The following is a 14,143-nucleotide window of genomic DNA, read 5'->3' as shown; positions in this document are numbered from 1 at the left end:
TGTGAATTTTACTCTATTTATTTAGATATAAATATTTTCAGCCCGGACCATCCCTTTAAACATGATTGTTCATATCACCATGCACACCTTCCAACATCATCTGAAACATAAAATACTTAAAATAAACTTCTGTGATGCCCTCTCAAACAGAGCTATAAATATAGAATTATAAACCATTATCATCACAGGGCTTCCTGATGAAAGAGCTAGGTCCTTTTGCTACTCACATCATAATCTGAGCCACTGGATATAAGTCTTTCTTCCTGGTCCACTCGATCAACGGGATGGAACACGACGAGTAGTGTTAAAATTGGCACTATGATTTTGAAGAACTGCAATGCAATAAAGGAAGAATTCAATTTATGGGGGATGTTTTTTGTAATATTTTTATTTTTGTAATATTGAATCATTAATTCAGACAAGAGAGCTTTGCAAACTTAAGTAGTAAACTAGCCCCATCTATATTAATACTACATGTATCTCCACCTTTGCTAAACATGTACATTTCTGCAATGTACTGGAAAGTTTGACAAAATTTTCATGGTTTTTGACAGAGAAAGAGGGATTTAGTTCAAAGCTGTGACCACATAAATTTTTACAGAGCCCCAAATCTCTTGATTGCGTTATTCTACCTGACTTTCAAATTGGCGAACTTCTAGTTCAATAAAAGGAAAAAAAATGCACTTAACGAGTACCGTAGCATTTTTCGCTCATATGTTTTACCAAATTAATCTGTGCAGAATTTCATGAAAATGTCATGGATTTCATTTTAACTATGGAATGTGCTTTGAGGAGAAGTCTAGACAAAGTCTAATTTACAAATTACATAAAACATGTTAACAAAAAAAATAATCAAGATTAAGACAAGCCCATGTTAATGATAAAAGAGTACATCTCTACATAAAGAAGTATACACTTACCATTAATAGAAGATACACCACACTATAAGATACATTATTGTCGTTCTGTATAGGAAAAAAAATAAAAGTAAACATGAGGTTTATGAGGCTGATTGCTACCGGATGATTGGAAGCTAGCAACCAGACTGAGGAACACATGTTTAAGGTCCTCTCCAAGGGACCTGGTAATGAGGACAAATGCCCTACCAAAGGGTACTAGTGCACCACGTTGGAATCAAACCTGGGTTACAGGATTGCGAAACAATCACTCCATCAACTGAGCTATCACACCTCCTCTAATCATTTAGACTGTAGTCAACACTTTGATCACTTTTATAGACAGATTTTATGAAATGCATTACTTCAATCTATTAAAAACAGAAAAAATATGTATCGGTGGACATTCATAGAATTTGAAGTTAGAAAGTCCCATTAAACTTTTATTTTAATTTGAAACTTAAATCATCACTAAAAATACTAGCGAGTACATAAAGGTACTAGAAAATTGTATACAGATGACAATACCATTCACTAATGCTACATTCACATTTCCCCTATGGTGGCCGTAACCGAAAACAGCCGTTTATCAAATTTTATTCAAACCACCCATATGTAGCTGGTACAAAGAATGTTAAAACGGTTGTTTTCAACTCACCGCACGGCGACCGTAGGAGAAATGTGACTGCGCCATAACTTCTTGCAAATGAGATAGTAAAATTCAAATTCGAAAATCCATATTTTATTGTTCGAAACAGACATGAAATAAAATACTCCGAAAATTTGTTTTGCCCAATTAATCGTGGGCCTGGCAGCCGCTGTACAGCGCCAGATCGACGAGGCTCTCTAATTGTTGAACGCCAAACAGGGTAGCAGCAACTCCCATCTTTTAACGTCTTTTTGGCCTGACGCAGCCGGGGTTTGAACTCCCGATCTCCCGGTTGTAAGAAGGATGCTCTACCAACTGAGCCAACACACCAGTAAAGACTATAGACTATCCGAGAACTTCATGTTGACACCTCAAGTGAGGGATATTTGTGCATAAAATAATTAGGAAATAAATATGTGTACTATCACAATTAATTCATGAAGTTGACAAGAAATATTACTTACATATACATCACTGCATCTAGTATGACCATCCATACCTGTATACGAGACAAACAGATTCATAGTTTAAAGATATGTCCCTTTGATCTTCTCAAATGAATGTAAAGCCAACACAGCCGAAAGTTCTTCCAAATACTGGATAAAAGAAACCTTTAATATTCATTCAAATATGCACTAAAAGATCCAATCCATGCATCTCACGATAAATGCACAGAAACTGCAACCTTATTGTGACTGTAAAGCTTATTTTACGGTGATGTTTCATCCTGTTTGCCATGTGTTTGTGAGCTTCAGATCATCAACATCAACACCAACACTGAACTGGAAATCACCATTTTCCCAATCCCTGGACGTTGGTGTAAGTGAATGGCAAAATTAGACACTATAGATCGTAATGTTGGGTTCAGCAGACGATTCTCATTTACTTTTTTGGGTTTAAAAAAAAAAATCTTTTATTTGTACATTATTCCTTTTTCAGTCTTCTCATTTTCAGTGTGCATTGCCAGAAATATTTGTAACATTCCATCTCCATATGCTTGAAACAAATTGATTTGAACCATACACTTGGGCATCAACAAAATTTGTCTCAGAAGAATTCAAGACCCACAAAAAAAATGCAAGAACTATTGCAGCAAGAGGTTCTTGTGTGGAAAATTTATCACAAAAAATTCCAAGGCCCCCTCCCCCGCTCCTGTAGTTTTACGAATGAATGAAATATATTTTGTTTCTTGCAGACATGGGCACCACAATTATATACTTACTGCCTAACATAAAGCTGTCATAGATGAGTGTTGCAATGGATGACAATTCAAAGGCAAGAATAATACTGTATGAGGAAAGAGAAAAGCAAAACAGGTGTTTGATTGATCTGTGACATAAGAAAATGTTAATACAAAAACAACAATAACAAGAATAACAAGAATAATATACAAATAATGAATGTTTATGAGTGCAGTGGACAGAATACTTCATGAGAAGATCCGTTCAAAAAGGCTACGCCTCGTTGAATGGATCATCAATTTCATCTTTCACCGAATGAAGTATTCTGTCCATTGCACGAATAAAGAGAATGTATATTCTTTATTTGATTTATTTCGCGCCTAAAAATAGATCCTTTTTCATTTGAAAGTTATGAATTTTGAAGCAAAATATACTTCTTCAGAGGGAGCTCAGTCTGTTGATTATCACGTACATGTACATAAACACGCGCGCTGTAAACACTGTTTTTACTTGGGCATGGTGCCCGCGGTCTCGGTGCGCACCTGCAATGAACAATATCGTATGGGTCCAAAATTGCACGGATGATGACGTCATTGTAAAATGAGCTGAATGATCGATATCAAATCACAAGGATCTATCTAGGTTTCATGACAATATTTGACTTACATCAAAACGTTCAAGCTAATTTTTGTTCTCTCACATTGTTCAAAATTCCTCCTGAAGACCTACTAAAAAGGTAGATTTGGTTTACTCTGCAGCTTTTAGGCAGATAATGGCAATGACAATAAAAGTAATAGTATTAACTGTAATAAACAAGTGGTCTACACGGTATGGTGCAAGTTCCACACAGACTTCTGTTTTTCACTGGTGCTTAATAATTTGGCAAAGAAGATGAATTTTTTTATGGGAACGCAAGATTTGCTCCTACAACAATTCCTTCTCCACTATTTTCTCTGAAGATACATGTACATACCTGTAGGGTTAAGGGTTGGGTTTGCATTGATAATAATAATAACGGCATATTTACCCAGGATAGCCACTTCAGTTCCGAAAACTGTTCTCCCAGCAGGCCCTGCTATTATTATTACCCGGCTAAGCTAGGCTACCGATTCAGGTGCACACAGCTTTTTGAGGAATTATTTCCTGCCGGTACCCATTTACCTCACCTGGTTTGAGTGCAGCACATTGTGGATAAATTTCTTGCTGAAGGAAAACACGCCACGGCTAGGATTCGAACCCACGACCCTCTGTTTGAAAGGTGAGAGTCAGAACCACTAGACCACGATGCGCACATTGGATTAATGTGCGATTTCCAGAGGAGCAACTGTCGCAGGAGCAAATGTCATGGAACCATATTTACACATGTACCCAAATCATTTATGACAATTTACTGCACTTTGCTGTGCATTTTCTACTCCCTGGGAAGCCTTCTTTGCCTAGCTTTTGAATGTTAATGCTGGTAAATCCAACAGTACACTACAGTACTAGTTTAACTATGAATATTACTGTTTAACCAAATTAGTGGCTACTATTTCAAATTGCACTATGCTGCGCACATTTTCTACTCCCCGGGGAACATTCTTCGCCTCGCTTCTAAATGTCAAAGCTGGTAATTCCACTACAATACCAGTTTTTCTATCAATATTACTGTATACCCAAATAAGTGGCCACAACTTCAAATTTCACATTTTCTACTCCCTAGGGAACATTCTTTGCTTGGCTTCTCAAATGCCAATGATGCTAAATCCAACATTACACTGTAGTATCAATGAGCGCAGTACCAGTACATTCCTATCAATATTACTGTTTAACCAAATTAGTGGCAACAATTTCAAATTGCATTATGCTGTGCACATTTTCTACTCCCTGGGGAGCATTTTTTTCCTAGCTTCTAAATGTCAATGCTGGTAAAATCCTACAGCACAGTACCAGTACATTCCTTTCAATATTACTGTTTAACCAAATTAGTGGCCACAAAATACCAAAAAAAAAAATAACCTCCAAAAGGTATCAAATCCACCTTGGTGAAAATTGAGTTTTTTATCACACTTAGTCTTAATTTTTTTTTTATATCAGACTATTTTCTTTTTCTTCAGCATTTCAAGAAGTTTAAACCTCCCTTTTAAGAGCAATACACAGGATAAAAAATAACTATTCAACATCCTTTTTGCATTAAACAACTGCATGTTTCTAAAAAAGAGAGAAAAAAAGTTGGACTTCGAGCCTTTTGGTACTGAGGTCTTTGTATATATACCAAAGTCCTACAGCATGTGTGATGTCAATTGTTTGAAGGGTCTAAATAGCCAAACAAATATTGACTTACATATTACCCAAACCTCCCTCAGTCACTATTCAATTTCAAGATAACACAGATAAGTTTACTGTAGTATTTCTGCAAATAGATAATTTTTCTCACGCAACATGGTCAATACACTTTTGTGTGATTTTGCTCCGTGTACTAACATAGAATTTCACGACTTTGAAATTAATATGCATATAATAAGCCAGTAGCCCTAGGTCTCATAATGCACAGAGCATCAAGTTTATAAAATTTATTTTTACCTTGTTTATATCTCAGTCACATTTGCTCTACGGCGAGTCGAAAACAGCAGTTTTAACATTTTTTGTACCAGCTACATATATGTGGTTTGAATACGGCGGCCGTAGAGCAAATGTGACCGAGGAATTAGGGGAAAGGGGGCTTGGGTTGGGAACATTTTAGGTTCAAACTTTTTCGTTTTGATTTTCAGCTTAATTTCAGCTTATTTTTGGCTTTCCTCTGTACAAAAAGTATGGGAGCTCTTTCTATTTCAGACTTTTTCTCCAATTTTCAGCTTTTTTCAGATCTTTTTATTTGTGACCACTCACACCCCTGTAGTACATAAACTGCTATAAGAGTTAAAACAAAAACAAAACTTACCTCCATAAATTTCTCTTTTGTGCTCTTTTTTGGCTGCGTAGCATGGTGACGTTATTGAGTTTCTTTGTGATGTAGATGCCACAAATCAGGAACATCTGGACCAAAGCACATTCCGCCGCAGAAAACATCACCCAAAACGGATCTAAATAAAAGAGAAAACAGAAATCCTGCAAAGTTGGAGAGAATGGTCTCATGGTCTAACCCCATTTTGTCTGCACCTGTTATGTTGCATCTTGCATTAGGAGTGGGCTATGATAGGTGATATTTGGTTTTACTGTGGCTACAGTTTTTTTGGTTCCTTTTACCTTATCTCAACATGAAATGACAATATTTTTTGTCTCAAAAAAGTGTGCAGAGCCAAAATCCAAAATGGCCGCCAAAACGCCCCAAAATCACATTTTGGGCCACTTCTTTATTTGGTGGTCTTTTTCTCTGGTTTTGGTGCCTATTCATACGTTCTTGGGGGCAGGCAATTTGCTTTTCCTAAATTTAATACTTTTAAACCATTATATGTAGAGTTAACAGGTGATTTTACTTAAATTTACAAATTTTAAGGGCCTTTTTTTCAGCCAAAAGTAGGTATCATCGTCTTGTTGTTCTTGGATATTAGATGATACCAGTTGAACAATAACAAGCAGCTTCGTATAGATATACTGCTTTTATTCTTATAAATTGGGGTTAACAGATATTTACAAAATATATCTTATCAAATAAAAGAAAATGTCATTTATCCATAACCATCAATAATACAGAGAATGAACTGACCTAAATTTTTATTTAGTAATAATATGCTGTAACGCGCTTTGGGCCATTCTGGGAAAAGCGCTTTATAAAAATTGGCTATTATTATTCAAACAGAGAAACTAAAATGTTTTGGAGAAGAAAGTACTTCTTTTGCTATTTGGTAACATAATTAGCGTGGTATGGATGTGTTTTGTGGTGAATTTAGTGTGTTATCATTCAAGTGGGTCTATATTACAAGAGAATGATGCATTATGGATAATGAACCTGGTCAGATGTGAGTGGTTGAGGACTTGAGGTGGGCTATTAAGGCTGCTAGTTCATTGCTACATGTACTTTAAAGAGAAATGTCAAAATTGGACAGCATTTCATCAACATTTGCCATCTACATGTAACAAGTAGTCACATCAACATTATTAGTTCTAATGTACTTGATCTTTCTTTTGTGTTCTTTGAAACTAGTTTCATTTTGATACGATTTTCATGAAAAGTGCTTTATAGGACTAAGGGTTTGTTCAATGTCGATTTTCAAATTTTAAACAGCAACATGAATCATGATTGTAAATGCAATTACAAAACACATAACGCAAACGTGATCAGTGCCGAAAAGTTTTAAGTTGATTATATGTAGATTTTCTTTAAATTTCCCGCTCTCATCAGCGCAGCTTACTGAGTAGTTTGACCATTCACAAGAAAGACAGTTCTGGCATGTACCCTTGTAGGCTTCCACTGCCAGAGCAAATTCAAAGACGTTTAAAAAATCAATCGTGTTCAGTGTCATATTTTGTTGTTATTGAAGGTCATAAAAAGCTGAGCTGATCGCGTTTGTACCTTTTTTGGGGTTTTAATATTTCTTCCTATTGCTATCTGAAAGGCATTCACTTTTACGACCGGGAATGGGGGACATGAACACACCTTTTATTTCTCATTATATTCCCGTTTTGTAATTGCATTTTCAATCATGATTCATGTTGCTGTTTAAATCTGAAAATCAACATTGAACACATTCCAAGTTTATGTTTTAACTGTTAGAAGAGGTTTCGGACTTTAAATACCTTTACATGATTCTAACTGACGATCATGTATTATGCTGGTAACAGCACCCACGATGGTGATGGCTAAGAAGTAAGCACAAAACAGGACTAGTACTGGGAGAACAATACTGAAAAGAAAAGACAGAAAAGAAAAGTGGTCTTTAATTATTACCAAATTTTGTTACAACGGAGACAGCCATGTATCATACAATTTTGTATGAAAATATGAAGCAATTATGATTTCATACAACATAAATGTAAATGTACATACATGTATGGGGGCATGACATCATCATCCCATCTATTGAATATTCATAACGATGAGCATATAACTGTTTTAACTGTCTTGTGGAACTTTGAAATTCAATAACCTTGTTGTTTTTTAAATTTTGATGACATTTTCCTTCATCATCATCACCATCATCATCATCATCATCATCATCACCATCATCATCATCAGCATCACCATCATTATCATCACCACCACCACCATTGTCATCATCATCACCATCATCATCATCATCACCATCATCATCATCATCATCACCATCATTAGCAGCAGCATCACCACCATCATCATCATCATCACCAGCATCATCATCACTATCATCATCATCATCACTATCATTATCATCACTATCATCATCATGACCATCATCATGATCATCACCACCACCACCATCATCATCGTCATCATCATCGTCATCATCATTATCATCATCACTATCATCATCACTATCATCATCATGACCATCATCATCATCATGATCATCACCACCACCACCATCATCATCGTCATCATCATCGTCATCATCATCATCATCATCATCATCGTCATCATCATCATCACCATCACCGTCATCATCGTCATCATCACCACCATTATCATCATCATCATCAAAACTGGGAATTCTACTGAAACACAAACCCCACTTACAATCTATTGAGATATTCTTTCTTCAGCATTCTCACTGATCTAGCAAGGTAGAAGTGACACACTACAATGAGCTGGAACATCTTCATGAGTTGCACCGATAACTCCAGCGCTGGATGATGCGCAAAGAGCCAATGTATCGTTCTGTAAAAACAAAATTAAATGGAAGGAAATAACAATTGGCCGGTGTTTCACAACGATTGATGACTGTAAATTTAAGCGGGGGGGGGGGGGGGGGGGGTGTTTGACAAAGAATTATAGTATAGTAATGGTTTATTGGTAATATATACATGCTTGGCAGCCAGTGGCTGAAATATACATGTTTACAAAATATGAGAACACACAGAGATATTTTACAAAGAGTACGTAATTAAAAAAAAAAAAAATCATTCAATACATAGTAGATTAAATTACACAAAGATTTCCGTTATGACTGATCTAATTAAGGAGTTCTAAGTCTAAGTGGAATTATAAATCGCATTCAATCAAATATTGCATAAAAAGACAGAAGAATGCAAAATGAAATCAAATGGTAAAACCAAAGAAAATCATTTTCATGTCAGCAAAAAATCAAGTATTGGAAGATTCATTACCGGTACTTATTAATCAGTAAACATAAATGTGTAATAATCTCATTAACGTTGCAAAGTATCAAATAAATAAAAAGAAACTAATGGAATGATAGATTCAATTATTAAAGAGTCACACTTAAATTCCAACATGCACATGTACATGTATGTAACATGAAATCTTATCATATTGATCTGTGATGCCTTGTAATACCGTATGCAACTGGGAAATCAAATGGGACTCAAAGTCACTCCTAACTCTTTATGAAACATCCCCCAGATTTCATTGTTGTTGCAGTTCCTAAGAAATGATCACCAGTCACTTGTAACTTACAAACAGCTTCATGACACACATACCTGCGCCCCGTCTTACAAAGAGTTCTGATTGATCCGATCAATCGCAATTATGGACGGCCAGCAACGTCAACATCTATTACGCATTCTTGTTCAAAATTTTTTTTTTCAAGCTATGATGTATATTTACAGTATGCAGTCATTGTTTTCTTAAAAATTCCGTGCTTCTCTTTGTTTACAAAGGATATTGTGCAAATTTCCTGGAGAAAAATTTATGGCACTGATGGATTTCCATAGAGTTACTAGTGATTGGATCAATCGTAACTCTTTGTAAGACAGGCCCCTAGATTTAGTGTTTCATAAAGCTGTTTGTAAGTTGCAGGCAACTTTTCGAATGACTGGCGACCCTTTCATAGGTGCTACTAAATCACCATCAATATGGTGTACAAGTAGGTCTATATCATTTACCACAAGAAAGGATCACCAGTCATTAAAAAAGTGGCTTGAACTTACAAACAGCTTTATGAAACACCCACTATAAGGTATTGAATTAGGCCCAATCCCTACAAAATGACACATCACAAAACGAGACTTCATTGCTGGGAAGGAAATGGTCGTTTTCCTACATTCTTGGTCGTTTCTTTCTTTATTCGTTCTCCACAACACTACTTTGTCATTCATGTCTCCAATATATCCTCTTACACACCTTGAAGATTGATACCTGCACTGTAAATCGATGTTAAATAATGACACTACTATATACACTACAGTAATTATTGGTATAGAGCATACATTATTCTAAAAGTTTGTGCTGAAACAAGAAAATACCACATTGACGACACTTGTTAGTCTGTATTAAAGGAGGGTTTCTTTATCCGGTTCCACGGCAATTGCTCCGACGACAATTGCTCCGCTCTTTAATTCTACACACTAATCAAATGACCAACTTAGACCCTGGATTTAACACTATACCCTACTCTAAACCTGACAATAAAATTAACATAAAACCCTATTGCAACCCTAATCCTACATCTTAGACAAAATCAAGCCCAGAGCAATTGCCGCACTAGCAAATGTCGTATCATCTCTTAATCCTCTGCTTGTGGCATTGTCCTGAAGGTTCACTATTCAAATCCAAAAAGAAAATTTGGTTTGTCGCTCTGAAATAAGTTGATAATAAAAAAAAAAGAATTCTCCTATACTTCATGTGCAAAAAGAACTAAAGAATTACAACCTTTTTTTTCACACTCTGGTACTTTCAGAATAACAAAAAAATATCATTTTGGGTCAAGTGAATCAAAATATGGATGACAATATTTTACTGAAGGAGAATAACGCCTAGACTACCATATGGTAAAGTGACGCACATTTTTACTTCAGAAAGTGTATAGAAATTCTCTTTTTCCACTTCATACATGTACAATCATTTTTTGCTTATCCATATTTACATGTAGCATCTCAATTCAACAGAGAATGTAGGCAATGCCTCTACAGAAATGTAAGCATGCTGCATGCTAGTAACTAACAAGTGACTAGCTGGTGGCCCGCTTAATAAGCGATTTTAAGCTAGCAAACAGTACATGCTCGCTAAAAGATCGCTTAATTTTTTTAAATGCATGCCTATATTACAAGCTAATTATTAAAGCTAGTCACTAGCTAGCCGAAAGCTAGCGACTAGCTAGTGACTAGCATGTGGCTAGCTTGAAATTTGTGTGAGGGATGTAGGCAATATCTTTTTCATCACATGTTATGATTCATAAAATGTATTTTCTACTTTGCTGTATTTTTTTTCTTTATTTTGTTTATATATTTTATACATTTGGTATATTTTTATTTCCCATTTTAATGTATATTTAGTTTAAAGGTAAATGCCAGTTGTGGTAACGATATCAAAATGAGTTCGTACAGAATCCAATGAAATGACCACCAAAGTGTCTGTTTGTATAAATAAAACATGTGCCAAAGAATTCTGGAAGAAATTGTGTAATTGCTGAGAAATCAGCAAATAAGCACAGGATTCGGGTCAAGCGTCGGCCGACATTCAAGGCAATAATAATAATACACTGTCCCACGTGAACTTTCAAGATTTCACAAAGTTCAGTTTATATAACTGTACCAGATCTAGATGCTCGATGATATACTGACAATTAAGCCTGGTTTACAGACTTTCTCATGAAATCAGTGTTTACTGCAACTACTGGAATTTCTCTTTAATCCTGTTTTTGTTTTGCATTTTTATCAGAATCATTTCCAAAAAGCCATGTGATTTTAATGATCCTCCCACCAACAGATTACATGTACCTTGTTTTTTTGTATTTTTATATGTATTTATGAAACGCTTTTATCTTTAAGTGGAAATAAATAAATGAAATGAGTTTATCGAGCTTTAACAGCCATCTATAATTCTGGTGGAGACCAGGTACTGCCTGACAAAATGTATGCGTTGATAGGTCATTGAGGTTATGTACTCTCTATATCGCATAATCTTTGTAATGTAATATTTTGATAAGTATTTCCACGTAATCAAAATGTACTTTGCTTTCAATTGATACCTGTTCAAGTACTAAAATATCAGCACATTCAAATGTAAATCTCGCTATTTAGCAGCACTTAGATTAAAGGGTGAACTGAAATGCTGATACAGAAAATAAATAAAATAGGAAATAGAATTTTCTTTTTTTCTCTCCATTTTTCATAGGACATTCATGTATTATTTCTTTCTTTCATTTTTTTTTTTGGGGGGGGGGAGGGGAGGTAGGTCCATGGCTCCCCAACAGTGTGCCAGTGAAGATAACAGTCACTATACATTTAGTTTGGGAAGAATAGAACACTAAAATTCAGAAAAGGAATGCACCAACTTTGGATATATGTAGACAGGCTTTTTAATGATGCCTGGCTTTATTTTGACAACAGGCAGTAGTTATAACATCCAATAAAAAGATCATTGCTATTCTAATCAGGTATTCCTAATTATTCTAGCAATAAATCTTAGGTTAATATTTACAATGAACAAAGAGCATAATCTTATCTAGCGGTCTTCATGAATCTCCCAAACAGAAACGTGAGGAACAACTGTAATTGAATTCCTATCATTTTTAAAGAATTTATTGCAATTGTGTCACTTCACGATCGATCGGTCCTTGGCATACCAGACCTGTGCCTCCAACTGTGAAATTGCTGTACTTTGCTCCGTGACTTTGCGTTTGAAAGTTTGTATACAAAGCAGTTTTGTGTGACTGCCAATGGTACATGTAGCTACTGTACCAATGTCAATAACGAAGTGGGGGGGGGGGGTGGTTGGGAGTGGTGATACAAAGAAGTTGGGACCTTCAAAAAAGCTATAGAAAAACTGTATTTTACAGACTGTAATGAAAGATGATTTTGGTGGTGGTGGTACATGTAAATGATGATGATGATGATGGTAATGGTGATGATGATGATGTTGTTTAAGAGGATGATGATGGTGATGACGACAACAACGATTATGATGATGGTGATGAAGAAGATAATGATGAAGATGATGATAGTAATGATGATGATATTGCTCTTATGCTGTTGCTGGTGGTGGTGATGATGGTATTGGTGGGGTGAAGTGGATACATGCATAATGATGATTATGATGATGATGATTATGATGATGGTGATGAAGGTGATGATGGTGATGATGATGATGATGATGATGATGATGAAGGTGATGATGATGATGATAATAATTATGATGATGATGAAGATGAAGATGATGATGATGATAATTATGATGATGAAGATGGTGGTTGTGGTGGTAATGGATGTAGTGGTAGTTGCCGGTGGTGATGTACATGTAATCATGGTGATGATGATGTTGATAATGTAGTCGAGGTGAACCAGGCAGCAGTGGTCATAGTGATAGTTGTGGTGGTGCCGGGGATAATCAATGGTGATAATTTGTAGCTTATTTTGTTGTTTCGGTATGCTGCTTTTTAAAATAGCTCTTTAAACTTGAATTAAAAAAAAAAAGATAAACACAGCTCTACACACGTACAGTACACACTGCATCTATACATCAGAATCTATATTTGATGAAGCTAATAAAATCAACCCAATCGTCTGTTATTTGCTCTTGCCTACATGTGAAACGGGGATGATACAATGAAAAAGATAAAGAATAATCTGGTCTGGTTCAGTTTGTGGGTTGATAAACTACCTCCCCAGAGCAAAGTCCATCAAACTAATGTTTTGAAAAATGCAGTCTGAAATGGAACATGTTTCTGTGTAACCTTGTATGTACATGTAGTAAAAATGGCGTGGGAAAAATCATTCTAGTTGATTAACAATTTTTAAATCGGGGGCAGGGGGGGGGGGATGGGGTGGTAGTGGAAAACATCAATTGATTTTCTAACTACTGCACAAATTATGTATTTTCAGCATAACTCTTTTAAAAGATCCGGTTTGAAATATGGTAAATTATCTTTTTTATCTGAACTATTCCAGTACTATATGAAAGGCTTTTCAAACTTTAGGTTTAATACATGTACATGTACATGTAGGTGCATTTCAAAGCTATTTTACAAGTACATGTAATACTCTGTTAAATGTAGAGACAGAGGGAATATATTGTAAAATTCAAGCTCAATTTCAGAGTAAACGTTTGAAACATCCCATCATTATTATAATAAACATAGGGTGCTACATAACGATTTAGAACCATTTGCCCATTCGGGCAAGTAAATTTTTAAATAATTGGAATATACTTGCCCAAAAATCTATTTGACTTGCCCGAAAAAATCATTGAAAAAAAATGTTTTACCTCTCCATAAACCAATGACCTTTTTCTCTCTTTTGACATGAACTGATCTACTTGGTATTGCATTTCTTTTTCCAAAGTACCTGCCATGACCAAAATTAGGGTCAATGTAACATATCGACCCTAATTTTGGTCATTCTAC

At 35.5% G+C, this 14,143-nt stretch overlaps 1 protein-coding gene across 1 annotated transcript in view; it reads right to left on the bottom strand.

Annotated features, from left to right (window-relative positions):
- The window catches only part of LOC129282792 (uncharacterized), a 33,734-nt gene that overhangs the window by 2,200 nt on the left and 17,391 nt on the right, over positions 1 to 14,143 (bottom strand). The window contains exons 5-11 of the mRNA XM_064113661.1: positions 8,359 to 8,499; positions 7,443 to 7,549; positions 5,647 to 5,788; positions 2,768 to 2,832; positions 2,010 to 2,044; positions 921 to 965; positions 228 to 332 (exon numbers count right to left, since the gene is read on the bottom strand). Coding sequence (XP_063969731.1) covers positions 228 to 332; positions 921 to 965; positions 2,010 to 2,044; positions 2,768 to 2,832; positions 5,647 to 5,788; positions 7,443 to 7,549; positions 8,359 to 8,499 — 640 coding nt within the window. The remainder of the gene's footprint in view (positions 1 to 227; positions 333 to 920; positions 966 to 2,009; positions 2,045 to 2,767; positions 2,833 to 5,646; positions 5,789 to 7,442; positions 7,550 to 8,358; positions 8,500 to 14,143) is intronic.

Source organism: Lytechinus pictus, chromosome 19 (genome assembly GCF_037042905.1).
Source record: "Lytechinus pictus isolate F3 Inbred chromosome 19, Lp3.0, whole genome shotgun sequence".
Classification (NCBI taxonomy): Eukaryota; Metazoa; Echinodermata; class Echinoidea; order Temnopleuroida; family Toxopneustidae; genus Lytechinus; species Lytechinus pictus.
The sequence above is the reverse complement of the archived record's forward strand: the minus strand, read 5'-3'. Positions and strand labels throughout refer to the sequence as shown.